The sequence below is a fragment of the Rutilus rutilus genome, assembly GCF_951802725.1.
Source record: "Rutilus rutilus genome assembly, chromosome: 1".
Lineage (NCBI taxonomy): Eukaryota > Metazoa > Chordata > Actinopteri > Cypriniformes > Leuciscidae > Rutilus > Rutilus rutilus.
Window position 1 is genome coordinate 50,326,167 of NC_140209.1, and position 18,060 is coordinate 50,344,226.

The 18,060-nt window shown below is 39.5% G+C and overlaps 1 protein-coding gene across 11 annotated transcripts in view; it reads left to right on the top strand.

Annotated features, from left to right (window-relative positions):
* Window positions 1-18,060, top strand: part of hdac5 (histone deacetylase 5) — a 75,410-nt gene that overhangs the window by 17,785 nt on the left and 39,565 nt on the right. For 3 of the 11 annotated variants that reach the window (XM_084401705.1, XM_084401696.1, XM_084401697.1), the window contains exon 3: window positions 7,772-7,849. The exons of 4 other annotated variants lie outside the window; for them this stretch is intronic. Coding sequence is in view for 4 of the 7 variants with exons in the window: in XM_084401699.1 (XP_084257825.1) it covers window positions 12,273-12,423 (151 nt within the window). In the remaining 3 variants the exon portion in view is untranslated. Of the gene's footprint in view, window positions 1-7,771; window positions 7,850-11,371; window positions 12,424-18,060 lie in introns of those variants that run through there. 4 more of the 11 variants (XM_084401695.1, XM_084401698.1, XM_084401699.1 and 1 more) reach the window with 3 other exon arrangements.

The following is an 18,060-nucleotide window of genomic DNA, read 5'->3' on the forward strand; positions in this document are numbered from 1 at the left end:
TTAACCAAAGTATGTTACGAACTTTACATGAAGACCGTAAAAGAATCATACCAACTTGTAGAAAATGGGCATCCGCTGTGAAACTGTGAATTTCCCTGGTTCATAAAATGTGGTGATGTTTTAAAATCTGCACTGTAATTGGTGACAAAGCAGAAATTGAATCTATTAATCTATTTGGAAACTAACGATTAACTTAGTTTTATTTAAAAGTATTTGTTGTAGTTAGGGCTGGGCGATATGGCCAAAATTTCATATCCCGATATAGCTCATTTGATATCCCGATAACGATATACATAACGATATAGCAATTTGTCTGTTAATTCAGTTCATGAATAGTCTACAGTAGCCTAAATCCTCTAATATTGGCCTGTATTCCATTACCGGCCGGGTCTCTAACATTGGCCGGTCTCGCTGTTGGCGGAGGTAAATAATTATTAGAACCAATGTTTTTCTGGGCAGGCCACAACATTATGCTTGTGATAGTAACATGCAAATACCACACGGGGGCAATGTTTGCTAACGAATCCAAGCCATAGCTACGGTAGCCTGGTCATGTCAATCACTTCGCTCTTGACTCGCACGTGACGTGAGACTTCAGTCGGCTAACGTTGTTTACCATGGCAGCCGCGGAGCCAAAGAGGATTCGACAATCGCGCCGGCGCGATAGGTTTTTTTTTCTTATAAGTGCAAAAGAGATTCAAAATATTCTGTTGACTTTGATCTTAATTACGGAGAGCGCGCGCTATTCAAAAGCAAATAATCTGAGGCAATCCACGCAAACCTGTGACAGTGAACACCCACAATCAGTTGGATATGTTCACTTTCAGGTTCACCTCGTCGTTTTCATTTCGAGGAGCAACGGATCCGGTTGAGGAATAGGTCAGTTCTATATTTGCTTTGTTCTAATCGCAATCTGTACACGCAAAAAGACTGTTTAAATATGAATCGCGTTTCTCTCTCTCTCTCTGTGTGTGTGTGTGTGTGTGTGTGTGTGTGTGTGTGTGTGTGAATGAATGCACAGATGCGCGCTGTTGTGGAGCTACTAACGGTTTGGGTTGGCTGGTCATCTAGTTGAGAATGAACTTACCCTGGTCTGAACCGCGTCTACTACCGTCTTCCTCCATGTTTGTTTATGTATTGCAGCGTGCATGGGCATGCCGTGAGGTTAATTCTGCCGTAAAACGCCTTATCGTGGCGTAAACGATAGAGCCTTATATAAAACGATAGACATTTTCTATCGTCCAGACGATATATTTCGTCATATCGCCCAGCCCTAGTTGTAGTAGTAGTAGTTGTAGTAGTAGTGGTAATGCAACCTGACTCACAGCTGTAGCAGTTACAGATCACGTTTCGAAGAAGATGTTTTGTCTGTCAGTGGACGAGTAACCCGTTGTTATGATTGTGTGCGTAATTGCGTGTAATTGTCTCGTCTCGGGTGAAGCTTAGCCAGATTTGTTGCTCAGGCAAACAAAACCTGTGGATTTTGTCCATCGTTCTTTATCTGTTGCCGTACCCTGCAGCTTTCTTCTCCTTCTCGCCCCTTTCTTTTCCCTCTTAATGCGCCTTTAATTCATACCTTCGGCCCTGTGCCCGCCCCCACTCTCTCCTCCCCAGCCTCTCCTCGCCTGGCTCTCTCTGACTCTCTGCCGTTTATAATTAGAACCGGTAACAACCTCTATTAACCCTCTGTCCCCCTCATGACGTCTTTGAATGTCACTGGATGCCGTGGCAACCTTCTACGCTTCGCCCCACTCCACATCAACACTGCCCAGAGGGCTCTTTGCTGATTGGCTTGTTAGCTCACTGTGATGCAAGCTCATTGGTTCTGGTTTCTGTGTGTATGCCAATGTGATTGACATTTTATTGAGCGTTCGGCTCCAATGAAACCAGCTGAGGAAGGTGCTCTTAATATTTAACTGCAGATGGAGTGTTTTTTGGGTGTGTGTGCAAGGTTTTGTGTTTCTGTATTGGTGTGATTAGCTGATTTGTCATGATAGCTATTCAGCTAGCAGGTTTCAAGTCTTGTCCTTTCTTTTTCCATCACATTGAGGAGTTTTACCATCTTCTCTCTTTGGGGTCCCATTGAATTTGAAAACAACTGTGAACAACAACAGTGGGATAATGGACCGAATGTTTGAGTTTGGATTTTGAGAGCTCACACTGGCGCTACTATCATCAGTTACAGTACAGCTTTTTGTGCTCCTGTTATTGATTGACTCTACAAGCAGATTCACAGCTTAATAGAACAACAGTTAGAAGTATTGCCATGAAAAGTACAGTATGTTGTCATGGGTTGAGTGGCTATAATGAGCGCACGACGAAGGAATATCACTAATAAAGTCTTTAATTATAAATCAAACCAGGAACACGCAGGAGATAACAGGAACTATAATCATTCAAACATAACCACAATTACATAGACTATACCGGACAAAGAAACTCAGTGAACAGAGGGTTTAAATACACAGGGATAATTAATGTAACCAGAAATCAAAAACCATAGAGACACAGGCAAACAGGAACACAACCAAACCAAAACTGAACACATTACATTTATATTGTTGCCTTGGTATGGTGAATATGACAAAGTTGTAATCCGAAGTGTTAATAAAAAAAAAATTAATGAGGCCAAGGTGGTTTGGCTAATTCAGTAAGGCTAATGAACAGGAAAAATATTTTTGATTAAAAAATTAAAAAGTTGTGAAATAGCTGTGATTATTTTTGAATAAATACAGGTATTTTTTGGACATCTCTGTCTTGTATGTAGGGATGAGCAATATATCTGTACCGTGTTTCTTATCGTCCGATATGAATTAGTTCATCATCTTCATCATCGTAATTTAATACGCACTTAACACGGTTAAATGTAATTTTTTTTAGCAATTCTCTAAAGGAATATCCATTTCTCATACTGTGCATTATAATGTTGTGATGTCTAAATTACTTACAGGTTTTACATTTAAGTGATTTACAATTGATTTTAGTTGTTAGATCTTTATTTTTTTATGCAAGCATAGAATTTTACTATCAGCCATAACATTAAAATAATTATCGGACTTATCAGTACCAGAAATGTTACAGCATTGCATCCGCATCGCATCCCTACTTGTATCATATTATTGTTGTAATAACTTGCGTACCTAAAACACCCCTTAAATTACAGTTAAATCACTGTAATGTTGTTCCACATCTTTTGGCATATTGCTTTATTGTAGAGCTGTCTGTCATAGATTAGCCAAGCTCTCCAAGCTGGAATAATCAGCTAGTTTCATGTTAATCATCTCTAGATGCTTTTGATGTTCGTAGAGTATCAAAGGACCTTGCTTTGCTTGTCTGTGATTATGTCCAGTGAGCCTGGAGCTCCATGTGATCCAGCACATCCAAGCCCATCAAGGAGAAACAAGTGTCAATTCATTCAACCATGCAGTTAGGCCTTTTGTTCTCTTGGGGACATGTCGTACAGTTCTGTTCCCCCAATAAAAGGCCATTTCATCTGCTGAAGCCCTTCGCCATAATGGGCTCCATGCTTCGCACCAGTCAAGTTCAGGGACACAAGTGTCAAACGTTGTACACTGCCACTTTGTGCTCATATTCTTTTGGTGGTCATTTGGTACAGCATGTCCATGTCTAGATTATGTCTTGCTGAATTAAATCAGTAATTTGTGATATCTAATGGTGTCTTTAATGGTGTTTTTAATGAAGTTATCACCAATAACACAAAGGGATGCGTAAACGCATTCAGAGACGCTGTGGAGTGACGAGAACAATCGAGTTTTTAATCGATAGTTTCTTGAACTGGGGTTAGACATTATCTAATATGTGACTTCTAAAGGCTTCTTTATTGAAGAATGCACTAGTGTTTGTTTAATAATAAAATGCTCTTAGTGTCTACTTTCCTTCCTCACTTTTAGTTTTAATAATGAGTAGGGCGATTTGGTCAAATCTAGGGGTGTAATGGTATACAAACAAGACGGTTCGGCAAGAACCTCGTTATTGAAGTCACCGTTCGGTATGGGTTCTGTACAGCAGAAGGGAGTCACTTCTTTTTTCTTCTTTTTTTTATTAAACAGTGGTTTATTGAACAAATTGTGACTCTCTCTTTAAACTAGATGTACCGCATGGCGGTACAAAATATGACCGCCGCTCAGGCCTGCACTGGCTTTCCACAAAAATAAATGACGTGGAGCAATTTGGCTGTATTGCGTGTTTATGTATATACCTAAAAAAAGTAGTAGTATGTGCATGTCTGTCTATGTGTGTGTGTTTGTGTGTGCGCATGTGTGTTTGTGTGTGTCTGTGCATGTGGATTTGTATGTGTGTGTATGGGTGTGTGTCTGTGCGTGTGGATGTCAGTGTGTGTGCATGCTTGCGTTTGTTTGTATTCCTGCATGTGTGTGTGTGACAGTATCATCCTAAACCAGCAACCCTTCGCTCAACAGCACCATCTACAGGCCGATGAGTGTACAGTCACTAAATGTGCACATAAATGAATTTATTTTATACCCCCCCATGGATGAAATTCTACGAAACTTAGCATACCCCCAGAGGATGTCAAGTTAATCATACACATGAAATATGGTGCAGTTCTGAACATCTCCACTGAAGATAGGGGCGATTAAAGCAGAATAATATTGCATTTTCATTTTTTATGGGAGGGGCGCAAATCACAAATGAGTGATTATGGGCTAGGTTGATGTGGGCCCTTAAGACCAACATACCATAAAAATGTCTTCATCCTCGGTTCCACGGTTCAGGTAGTTATTTAGGAAAAACTGCATTTTTTGGGTTTGGGGGGGCCCAAACGAAATTTTTCCGTAAAAGTCTAGTGGGGTTACATGCCCACCAAATTTCATGTTCCCCGGTGTTTCGGTGTCCCTGGTATCGTTGACGAAAAAAAAACAAAAAACTTTGACAATCCCTATATGATAATATGATCATAATAAATTAAATTATAGTTAGCATTATCTCAAGGATAAAAAAAATATATCTCAGTTAATGCTGTAAACTATATATAAACTATATATAGGGAGCCATTTCTTGTACATTACTATAATATTAAAGGTTACAATTAACAACAGAGACCAAACTATTAAATTCAGTTGATATTTATTTTAACTCTAAAAACAAACAAAAAAAAAATGTAAATTGCTCATTAGGCAGGTTTTGCATTAACTTCTCCAATTCATTTTTTAAATATAATCATGTACAGTTACTGTCAATGACAATTTTTTTAAACATGTTAAAATGATTAAGAAGACATTACTAACATGTAAAGTAAATATAATAATTATAACAGCTAAAATAGTGCATATATATTGTGAAAGGCTCCCCTCTAGAGTTCATTTCTCTAGTGAACTAACATGCTGTGGAACATAACTGACTTGCCTGAGGTAAATGTAATGCTATAGTGAGATATTATTCTCAAGCTGTTTTATTGATGTCTTTTCACGTTTGAAACACTGATTGAGAGATTACATGTAAACATATCTATGCTTAAATCGCCTGTTCTTCTTCTGCGCTTTTTCCTGTTGTAGCGGTTAGCAAACAGCGTTGCATTACCACGCACGCCCCCTTCTGGATTGTAGTGTGGTTCACCTGTGAGTGACTGTATTCGTTGTCTGACTGCATGCACCGAACCGTGACTTCCGTACCATGACTATTTGGGACGAATACATGTGGTTTTGGTTTGGTCGTATTTGGCCTAATAGCAATTTTGATGTTATTCTGATTGTGTATAATGAGAGATTTCTTATTAAACAGTATAAATAATCGCTGTTATATCTGTTAAAAGAGTGCATCATGTGGAAAAATTATATGTAAAATCTAGTATTTGTGTATAAACATCCTAAAATTTGTGCATTCACATACATAAAACAAAATTTATAGATAAACCAATATTATTATTTTTTTTACTGATTATTTTTTTTTAAAGTTTAAACTGTAACTTGGCTGATTTTTAACCGGCTTTGTATTGTTACAATGTCGGTAGTATATGTAAATGAACAATGTTTACTCGTTTTCCGTGTTACCTGGATCAAGAAATTCACGTTTATTCGTCAGAAAAAGTTTGAAACTTTTAACAGCTCCGGGGCTTTCGTGAAAAGCGAAATAAACCTAAAATTCTCGGGACAGCAGCATGTGTCCAAATTTTAATCTTAACCGTTCTATTTCATCAGAAACGATCTGTAAACAGGGCTTTAAGTGTAAAATACCGAACTTGTCCTTTAACAAAACAGTTATTGGAAAGGTAGGTTTATCACTGAAAATTGTATGGTACTTTGTCTACTCATTAAACAGCATTATGGTAAAAATGTAACACTGTGGCAACAGCTTTCTTACCTGTACGCGACAGCATTTTGCTTCGGGCGAAACTGACAGTTCTTTTCCCTCCGTTTGGCCTAAAAGACTGTGTTCGTTGTCATCCAGTTTTAAATGTTAACTACAAACACAAGATGTTTTTTAAATTTTCTATCGCAATGTTCTCCCCATATTTACCATTCTTTGCATCCTTTAGCTACTGCCTACAAAGTGCTGGATCCTTCACTGGTACCTTGCAAAGTAACTTGGTCCCGCTAAACGTTTACTCTTTGAATTCTTGCACCCGGGAACAATACAAGTTGACACCATTATGACTAAAAGTTTGCTAAGAAGTATTTCTGACTAAAACAAGGCGGTAATTGACTCTGATCAAATGTATCCATAGCAGACTGGTGGGAGTGGCCTTGAACAGTGTGAGCGTTGAAGTTTTCTTAACTTCTTGGCAAGAGAAAAGACAACAGCCTTTTTTTCTCTGGTCAGGTAGCACCGTTTTAAACATTTTTCTCCTTTCTACTGTATAGACAGCCAAGTTTTATTGATAGCCCATTTTGCAAGCGATGAAGTACCCCTTTAAGTGTGTAATATGCAGATCTGGTCAGAGTCGAATTGTTATAATCTGCTTTATTTTGTGAAAAATATCATTTTTGATATATCTGATAAAGAGCGGTGAAAGCATTTGCGTAATAATGCTCTTACATCTGTTTTAGCAACACATCACATTTAACCAAAAGCTCTAAAAATGGCATTTTCCAGAAGAAATAGCACACTTTATAAACATTGCGTTGTATGTGCATGCGCTGTTCTTCATGCATAATTTTTTTTTAACCTCTGTTTGCAGTTGCAGCTCAACTCCCATTATAATTGGACCGGTTTGTTATCTGAAAAGTGAGCGAGACACGGGTCAGTAAGCACCGCTTTAAATGAGTCAGCCTGTTTGGAACATTGATTTCTCTGGAATACCGCAGGAGGCCTTCCTCCAACACAGAGGATCTTGTCATTTTCTGCATGTGTTAATATTTGAATCGGTGGAATAAATACACACAAGTGTGTATGTATATGTGAACGTGTGCGTGTTCTCTGGCAGGGAGGAGCATTGCAGTTGGGGCTGTGCAGAGAATGAGTCATCGCAGCGTTCTTTTTGAGGAGAAAGAATCTGTATGCGTCCCCTGTACTGTGTGTGTGTGTATGTGTGTGAATCCTCACTTTGGGTGTAAGTGCATCAGTCTATGCCTTGAATATGAGTCATCAAATGATGATTCTAAAAAAGGTTGTTTTTCTCGCTGTAAATGTATACGGGCTTCATATCAAGCTTTCATGGGCAGTTTATTGATATGTTTGACCGCATTTGCTCAGAAGGATTTTTTAGAAGGTGTGTGTGTGTGTTTGTGCGTGTCCTTTAGACCCCATTGCAGAGCAGAACTGAAAGCTAATTCTCTTTGCCTTTCCCTCACAGGAATGTCTGGCAGTCGCTCAAACGAGGACATTTAAGAAACAGTTTTGCCAACTGGAGCTAATTTCTCATTCCATCCAGGTGATTCCGTTTAATTTCTTTTATTGGGTTTGTTTTTGGACTTGACAGCACTTTCAAAATAGATTTTGCACACCTGAGAAATTCTCTTTGCTCATAATAAAGACAGGTAACAAATTGCTCATGGTTGGTTGTTGTTGTTCAGGCGGTATAAAAAGGCCATGGACTCTTCTGTTCTGTGTTGGATTGACTTGCAGTGAAACGGATCACAGCACAAGCCGAGTTCTTGGAGCGACTGGGTCGGATTCAGGTGCAGCGACATGTTACTTTCTAGGGATGCACCGATACCACTTTTTTTCAGACCAAGTACAATTACTTACATTTGGGTACTTGCCGATACCAAGTACCGATATGAGTACTTAATAATACCATTACAGTTCTTATTTTCATCAGATGTTTTTCACTCTCTGACTGTAACAAAGTAAATAGGCCTATACAACTTGTATAATCAAACTGCTTGTGTTAAAGGAGCTATTTCTCACCCCTCCTCTTGTCAATTTAGCAGAGCATAGTTTGGAGTCTGGTCTACTTTTATCATCATCGCTTATCTTAAAATATCTTCAAACGGCTGACATTACTCCTCCCCCGACTACCTGCTGACGAGACGAGAGGTTAGGCTAATGTCAGGTTGCCATAAGGGGCCGTTCACATATCGCGTTTTTTGCACGTGCAAATCCGTTATTTCAAATGTAGGCGCGCGCTCGTTTTTTTTGTGCACGAGAGCACAAATATTTTTTTTAGGGTGTTATGGGTTGTTGCTAAGGTGATTTGAGTGATGAGAACATAGCTATAGCCTATGCTATTGTTAGATGGTCGCTCACTTGCTCAAAACCAAGCCTATATGATATTTTGGTCTCTACATCAGGGATGTGATTTTTTTGTCTGTATTTATACAGATATCCATATTTTCCGACCTAAGAAAAGTGTGTCCCACGTGAATTCAAGAATGTGAATCCAAGGGGAAAAAATAGCTGCATTTTGTAACACATTTAAAATATTTTTATTTCATGCATGGAGACTGTAGCTTCCGATTCCACAGCACAAGCTAGCAGTGCCATCTAGTGACTGTGTGGGACTCCCTTAACATCTCAGCCAGGGTCCAAAATGAACACCCGCCAAGTGCTGTATGTGAGTAGAAATCGATGTTGGCGAGTATACTGTAAAAAATATTCGCCAGTTGGCTGACGCTGTGAGTTCGTGCCAACCATCTTCCCAAATTTGTAAAGGGAGTCATTTATACATTTGTTATCAGTAAGAGAAGCTTTAAAGAGCTCCCTGCAGTTTTTTTGTCAAAAAATGGTTCAATGGTTAACATTTGAAAGCAAAAAAAAAAAAGATTAAAAAATTTAAGCATACTTAAAATACATTTTCCTAACATGGCAGCGGTCACAGGAGAGTCCCCAGTAAGAGAGTTGGTTATCTGCGTGAGAAACCGCTGTGTTTTTCTTGGCTTTGGTTTTATTAATCCCATCCAAACCGAGACTATTTTTGTGGGCTCGTAAGTGTGAGTTAATATAGTCCATGTTATTTAGGGTGGGAGAGAGAGTTCACATGCTCCCAAAGCTTCAACGCATATTTAGCCCATCTGTCCGCAGCCACAGTGAGGAACGGCCACATTTATTTACCATTCTTCTCCAGCGTCCAAGATTCCTTCAGAACCCGGTGGCAAAAGGTTACGGCTCGCTTTGGGTTGGCCTTAATTGGGTCAGGTCTGGCTAAAGGCGAGAGACTAGCTGTCAAACAAAGTCTGCTGCCAAAGTCCGCTGCCAAAGTCCTTGACATTACCAACATGAGTTCATCACTCGTAAAAAAAGGGGCTTAAAAACAAGTGGTGTGCTCCCCCCCCCACCCCCCCCCACCTTCCCATGGCTAAATATAAACCCAACTAACGTCAGTAAGCCTAAAAGGTACATCCACCTATAAATAACAGGGGCGGCTGGAAACTAAAGCAAACAGACGAGACTGAAGTTAAAAGGACCACGTAAAATCTTCAACATGCGTGCAGCTGTGGGACAGATAGCAGTTAGGCATGCCTAAACAACAAGCAACAAGTGCAAAGTCTAAGCGATTTGCAAGATGCAAGCATGCATTGCATACGTACACACTGATCATGCTCCATGCTGTTGAAAACTTGCTTCTATTTACAGCCTCAGATCAAATTATGTGTTGGCCCTGCAATGGGTTCCAAAACATTGAAAGTTGACTGCTTTGATTTCGCCAGCGTAAACACACACACATGTGCGCAGCCTGTATTTGCCCTCTTAGATCCCGCCCTATGGCCAGGCAATGATAGTCGACGCTGGGTATGTGCACTTCTGTTCCATCTTGTTATTAAACATGTCCTTTTTTCAAACAAGTGCTTGACAAAGCTTCTCTTTGATTGTAGCCTGCTCTTGAGCCAAATCCATTTTAACTCTCCAACACACTAGTGGTCATGGTGACAGACTGCTTTATGAAAAGCACGTCAGAGGTCTAATTTAGGCGCTCTGGATAAATCTTACCCTTTAATATTGGTCTGCGACCAACTTTCCTTGCATGAAACAAATGTTTAGTCGTCATTGTAAGAAAACTCTGAAACAGTGTGGTCTCAGATCTTTCTTTTTTAGTCTTGACACATCGTTTCTGGAGCTTTGTGCTTGTGCAACAGGTCTGTCTGTCTTGTATAATAAATGCAATGAACATTACGCAGTGGGTCTCTAAACTGATGCAGAAGGCAGATGCCCGATAACCTTGTCATATATCATTCAGGAGGACATGAAATCAATGGCGCATTTCACAATAGATGCATTTTACTGTCCTCAAACCTAACGTCAAAAAGATTCAGTTCGTTACTGATTTAAATTCACCTCCAGACATCATTCTGGTCTCTTTAAGCATTGTAATGCTCATGTAGACCATTATCTATTGGATAATTTTTTTTTTTTTATTGGATTTTTTTTAATACAGTTTAAACACAAAAATTATTCTCTTGTTTTAATAAATGGCTAATTTACCATTTATGTGCACCTTTGTAAGTTGCTGCTGTTGATTTGAATGATAAATATAGTGCCCTCGCAGGTTTGGTAATGCTGTATTGGCCACCCTAGTCTTTTGACCCACATGCGCTTGTGAAACGGTGACCCTTGTGTTCTCTGTGTCAATAGTGCTGACGCAAATTCCTGTGTAAACAGCGAGCAGTTCTCAGAACGAAAAGCTTAGATTTAAACGCTTGTGTTTCAAATGCGTGAATTAGTTCCAATCATTATAGCGTGCATTGGCACGAATTTAGCAGCGCCCGTGTTGCTTTGTATCTCGTTTGCCCTCGTGTTAGCTTGTATTATCAAGTTAAACTCTGTTTGGTCTCACTCCTCCAGTCCTGTCACGGTCTTGTTTCAGATTGGCTCCTTTTTTGGTTCCTATTATTGTTTTTGGCTCCTTTATTTACGTGGTAAACAATCAACCATCCCCTCTCTTCCATCTTCCGTCTCTCTCTTTCGCCCCTCCTCTCTCTTTCTCTCTCTTTCTCCAAGCAAGCTCTCAGCTCCCGACTCTATTTATAGCACGGTCCCGCCCCTCCCCTGTCGCTCGGCAGCTATTTCCAGCAGCCTGAAGCAGCTCCAGTCTGTTTGTAAACTCCACGTCTCTACACCTCTGCTCTCCCGTTCGCCACGCACAGCGGGTGAAGCTGCAGAGATTCGGCTTTAAACAAATACATAAAAGCAACACAGTCACACTAAACAGAACAACGTCGGACGGTTCACTTTAAGCCCATTCATCAGGAGAGCGAGTTGTACTGTGCTGTAGCGAGGACTGGCTGGCTGTACAGAGAGGCGAGGGGAAGGAAGGAACAGAGAGACCGGCAGGCAAAAAAATCCCCCAGTGATCTATTTTGTGATCGTCTCTCCTGTTTCGGTCGCTTTCATCTCGTCTTTCCAAGCTCCGTCGCATTTCGTCATGGGGAAGTCTCTCTTTTGGAGTCTGCCGATACCACATGCTTAACTTCAGATGATTGCAGGATACAGGCACGCTCAGACAGGGGGGACTTGGATACAAGCCACACTCGGACTTGTCGGCGTGAATTAGCAGTTTAGACAAGAAGGTGATGTGGTTTATGAATAGACTCGTTTGTGTGTCGTACAGCTGATGGTTCTGAGTGGACAATTTAAGGATTTGTCTACGGCATTTCCTTCCACAGAGACTGGTTCTGCTTGCATTTTTCATTTTATTTATTTTTTATTAAACCATGGAGCTAACGGGCAAAGCGATTGATGATTCTTTGCATGCATGTACATTTTGATAAAAAAGGACGCACTGCCTTTTTCCCCTCTTCCTTCAAATGTGTTTGCATTTTTCACTTTTTTCGATGGAGAGTGGGTTGCCATCTCCTTTTTCATGTTGATTTTGCTTTATTTTTGCATTTATTGTGTGGCGGTATTTTGAGACTGGCATGCTTTTGAAGCCAACCGTACCGGGACTGTGCGCGATGTTGCAGACGATCTATGAGACCGAATCCTGCTTTTCTTCAGACAGCACGTCCAGCAGAGAGCGACCTGTGGAGCTGCTTCCTCAATCCAGAAGCACCAGCATGCCTAGCACTGGTGAGTTAGAGAGAGAGATAACGGGCTAGAGAAAAGCGGATACACAAATGCAAGCATGCTTGAAGAGAAGTGTATTGGTTTGGGGTGGCAGGTAGAAATGTTCTTGCTTTGCTCTCATTTGAAGACGCATTGAAGTCAAAGGTGTTGATGTTTCTTTGATAGCACAACAGTCATGCTGTGGCTACACCTTGACTTTGTTTTGTCTGGGTCAAGTGATGTTTGGGTAAAACCACGAGGGTCATGGTGTAAACCTGAAACAAAGGTGGCTGCTTTTCCTTTACACAGTAGTACCATGACCAATGTCACTCTTTTGCTAGTTTTTTCATTGCATTCTCTTCGGCTGGTTAAGCTGTTGAGGATATTAGGTTAAGTTAATTTAATATGGTCAACATGTGGTTTCGAATGCTCCTGAAAGTATTTAACCCGGTATTAGACGCAAATGTGTTGTGACGGTTGCAAATGACCACTGTGAATTTGAACTTGAAGCAGTTTTTTTTTTTTAATGTTGTCAGATTTTAAAATAATGTAATTTTGCTCCCCAGAGTTCGAGAGGCTCTTAGCCTTATATTGGCAGAGCAAACTTGTCTCTCGTCCTTGTCAGAAGTGACGTCAACATTCCCGTCAGAGCTTTGCGAGGTTTGGCCATCTCTCACCTGCGCTTGAATCAACACAGAGGAATGACTATATAACAGTGTGTGGGTGTGCAAGCGCTTCTTTTGCCTCGCACTGGCCCTGTTTATCTGTCACCTGTTCAAATAGATAGATACGCCATTATTTTAGATCCTTTCACCTCTTTATTTGTAGAAGGGATCCCTTTGTATGTGTTTGAAATTTATTAAGGCATTTCTCTGTTGATTTAGGGCAACCATTGAACTAGATGTACTACTGTAAGGGTTCAGTCTAGTTTTGACAATTCTACCCATTAATTTTTGTCCATTTAAATAACAATTTAATATTTTTCATTATTGTACAGAGTTAGGAAGTGGAGCCTTTATATTCATACTTTGTTTTCGTTTTGTGTTTTGTTGGAATCCTATAAGAAAATTCCCTTTGTTCCAAAGTATGAGTAAAATCCAATACAATTCCTTTAGGATTTTTTGACTAGGACTAGACAAAAAATGTCAAAAGAGCAGAACCTTTTCCTTTAATAAAACATGCTAGGTGTTTTAGCATGTGTCATGGTTGTTTACTCTTCAACATTAGTGTAGAATAGAGTGCTGACATGTCTAATTGTCCTAAAGGGAACCTGACACTCATCTGCAAATGCTGTACAAGCATGTGTTCTGATTATGCAACACAACGTATAGCGTCAGGGTTTGCACAATTATTGTACGCGTCTAGACATCTGTCTGTGCACTTGTGTGCATTCTGCACTGGTTACTTAGTTTGTTTATAAGTGGAATAGTTGCAAGACATTCTGTAAAATATTCAACCGGGAGGTGTCTGACATGTGTGGATGTGTTTTGTTCCAGCAGACACTTTTAAATTTGCTGACTTTACAAAGAAATGTTCTGACATCGGTCAAAAAATAGTTGGGGCACCTTTAAGTACTTAATGATTGAGGCCAAATGAGTTTCCTCACCAGTGTTGGAACATTTCTTTGCAGATTTTGCAAGCTACGACGAATTTACCGGATAAGCTGAGCTGATCTTCTAAACTTGCTGAACTGGGATCGAATCATTATAAGTCGATACTCCCTGAGGAGGTTTTTAATTAATTATACCTGTGTTATGTAATGGAAAAAGCCGTGCAACATCCTGCTGAATCATTATGGATTAGATGGATTGCAGATTTGATGACCGACTGGTGGCTGCCTGTCCGAGCTTTTATCTGACTGAAAACATGTGACCGTAAAACAGTCCTAGAGAATAAAGAGAAAATGTTTAAATGCAACTTTAAACAGTTGACTTTGTGATAAAGAAACCCCCTGCTAAGATGAAGCGGGTTTGATTGGAAAGAAACTCAGGCAATTGAAACGGCTTTGTTCTGTGGTCTGTTTAATCTGCGTTGCAGAAATGTAGACCATAATAGTAGTTTGTGTTGTGTCAATCACTTCAAACAAAGGCAAAGAACAGTATCTTTGAAATCAGAGATATCTAAACTGTCAACACTGCACCCGAAACATTACATAAATGCATTGAATGGGGTGCTGATATAGAAATCAATGGCATGACTTTGACATGCCCCCGTCCTCTCGGTTCACCACCTACACTCTTTATATGTTTTAGATATTATATCATTAATTTCCCCTTGGATAAACCACATATAAAGATCTCTGGCAAATTTCCTAAGCAATATAAATATTTTTTGTAAGTAATGGGACATGCAAACAATGCTACATTAACGATAGCGTATATGGATGGCGTATTGGGTATACAAGTGCCATCTGAGTTATATGCCAGAAATAGCTAATGGATTTAGCCAAACAGACTGGAATTGTCATGCAAGGCCATGCTGTCATGTGGCACCGGAAAAGGTTGCCAAAAAATGGTTATGCGAAAAAAGGCCCTGAGTAATAAAGTCAATGTGAAATACAATGGTAGCAACCCTTAGGACTTTGGTAATCTATTGTATTTCTTGGCTATTAAACATTTATTTTTATCCACACATTTTTCTGTTGGCTTATCAGTTGGGCCAGTAAATCAGTTTTTTACTTTCACTGGTAAAATTTTCACTGCCTACACCATAAAAGAATGATCAATTTGTATTTTTAGTAATGTTTTTAATGTGTTATGTCTTTTTGCAACAAGCTGGGAATTATACAGTTATAATGTAGCCACAAATAAAAGATGTTTTTGTTGGAAAACTCATTTTATATTATGTATACATGTACAATTATGTCGTTTTTTAACACATTCTTACTGATTCTTTCATTAATGCAAAAGAATGTAACTGTGGTTTGAGGGTGTGGCTAAAAAGTAAGAGAGACTGGTGATGTTAGACAACAAGAAAAATCGTTTCAGAAATTGTTTTGCTATTTGGGATGAATAATGCACAAGTAAGTCAAGCAATTAGCATTAAAAATAAATAGGGAAACTTTTGATTTTGTAAGCCCAAGAGAAAGGTGAACTTCAGGGCTTCTTAGTCTTAAACTTTCATTTGCATTCCAAGTGTGTAGTCGCCAAAATTAAGAGCTCCTCTAAATTTAGGTGTATCGTTCCAACCATGGCCAGTCAACTGTCTCCCTAGTGATGCCCTGTGCTATAATAAGCAGCACGCCTGTTTACAGCCCTGTGGTCTCACCCCCATGTCTTGAATGACAACCGGAGCTTTCAGGGCACTATGGGAATGCATTAGCTCCACCCACTATAACCTTTCAACACCTACTTTGAGGTCTATTCTCAAACTGCTGTGCACTTGGTGTCGTGGTTGACAGACAATCTAAATGAAACAAACATGAGTCAGTCAGTCAATCAGTGATTCAGACGTTGATTCAGTGGATGATTCAAATGATCAGTTGTTTATCTGTTGCTCTGTCTTCGTGTTGCAGTTATCGATGTTGTTTCCGTGTAGGTGTTCTTTTCACGGGTTACAAAAGTACCCCCCCTCTACAACAATGGGAGGACGATGCAAAAAATTACAGTCTGTGGTGGACTACAAAATGCATCACATAAGTTGGATGCTTTTTCCATGGTGTTGACAGGTGAAGCTTATTTTAGGTTCAACAAAAAGATACTCAACATGGAAAATAATTCATGTTAAAATGTTCTTCACCGGTAGTTCAGTATGAGATCATAGCGGACACTGAACATTCAGTTCAGATTGAGGACATTGTGCAGCAGAGTGGACATAGTATAGCCTACACTATTTATATACTCCAAGATGTTCTGTTTGTACCCTACAACATGATGAGCTAATAATATCTCACTGGTCTCATTTTACTATAGTATAGTCTTATTATGGCACTCAGGGATATTTCTGGATGCAAGACAACAATATGCATAAACTGGTGAGGGGTGAGGCCTCTTCTTTGAGGTTGTGTCTTGGTTGTTGTGTCAGATTCTTTACAACAAGTCTGCACTTTGTGTTGTTGCTAGGGTTTCCTGGGTGATTGCATATTAACTTACTATAAGTCAAAAGAGCCACATCGGTTTATATCCAATGTCATTTTAATTTTGAATTTTGTCGTCATTTTATAATTTGCACATAATCCTATGACCAGTTGGGGTGAGTAAATGAAGACAGAATTTTCATTTTTGGGTGAAGGGGGTGCCTTTAAGGGGGTGCACATTGAACGAATAAAAGTCAACAGATGATGAGATTTCAAATAATTCAATAAAGATAAATTACAGCTGCTAACTGGTAAAATTGATTGCATTTTATATTGATACATTTTGTTTTTATGTAGCGTAGGCTTTATTTAAGCTGTCAAACCACTAAAAGGCACATTTATGATGAAAAAAATTTAATTTAGAATTGAATTTATTGGAAAATTATATGAATGACGTGGAAGATATTTGTGCAACCTCTGAAACTCTACCAGGGACGATGGACGCTTAATAGTGGTGGTGATGTGCACACATTCATAGAAAATAATGGTTTAGAAACTGTGGCTGCTGTATGTTCTGCGCATCTTCATTTCCCTTCTCGTCTTAATAAGAAATAGCAGCAAGCATGGTAGCTCAAACATGGATACTAGGAGAAAAAACTGCTCAAACATAGATACAGATCCATTTTGTTTCTCTTGCCTTTTGCCAAATGACCCATGACTGTAAATTCCTGATATCTTTTAATATCCTTTACTGGAAATAGTTTCATAAGAAAAAGAATAACCTTTTTTCGACACATGCCATCCAAACCCCTCAGGAGATCTGTAGAGTAGAGGCTGATATTCAAAACAAAGATCTAGATCCCTCTCTGACTTTCCCAATTGCCGGTCACCCAAATAAAATTGATTTGTTAGAAGAATCGAACGTGTTGTGAGGATTTGGGATGTTGGGAGTGAATTTTTGTACCCACCAGAGGCAGTTCAGGCCAGAGAATTGAAACACCAACACTGTTGGTGGCATTTTGTCAGGGATGGTCCCTTTTGTGGGCCACCTGTTTCTCTGCTGTTTAGACTGAATATTAATAATCTTAATAATTAATAATCTTAATAAAAGGTCATAACTAAATGATCATTTCTAAAGGTTCTAGTTCTGGAGGAGCTGTTCCCCATCCCACCCAAATGCTTTGCAGAATAGTAATGGTGCAGTGAAAGTACTGCTATTAGTATTTGAAAATGAATCAATACTAACTTGAGAAACCATAATAAATGATTAATATTTTTTTTTTTTTTCTACTGGAATACACCCTGCGACCCCCTCTCTGCTTCTTTCTAAAAAGCGGTGTGAGACGAATTCCGCACCACACATTGAAGTTTACCCAGAAAACAACATTCCTCTCATGCAAGCGTTTGACGTCAATGCTGGTGCATTTATAGAACCTGTAAACAGTGGCCGGCACTCAGCCTGCTACTTAGCGATGACATTTCATCGTCTGAATGTTTATGCTTTGCATCTGGCTTCATCTTCTTCTCTGCTTTTTTTCCTGCTCATGAAAGGTTGTACCATTTGAACCAGAGCCCTAAGGAATGGTGGTTGGGCATACACAGCTCACGCTATGATTGGTAGAGGTTTTGCTGTTGAATGGGACACT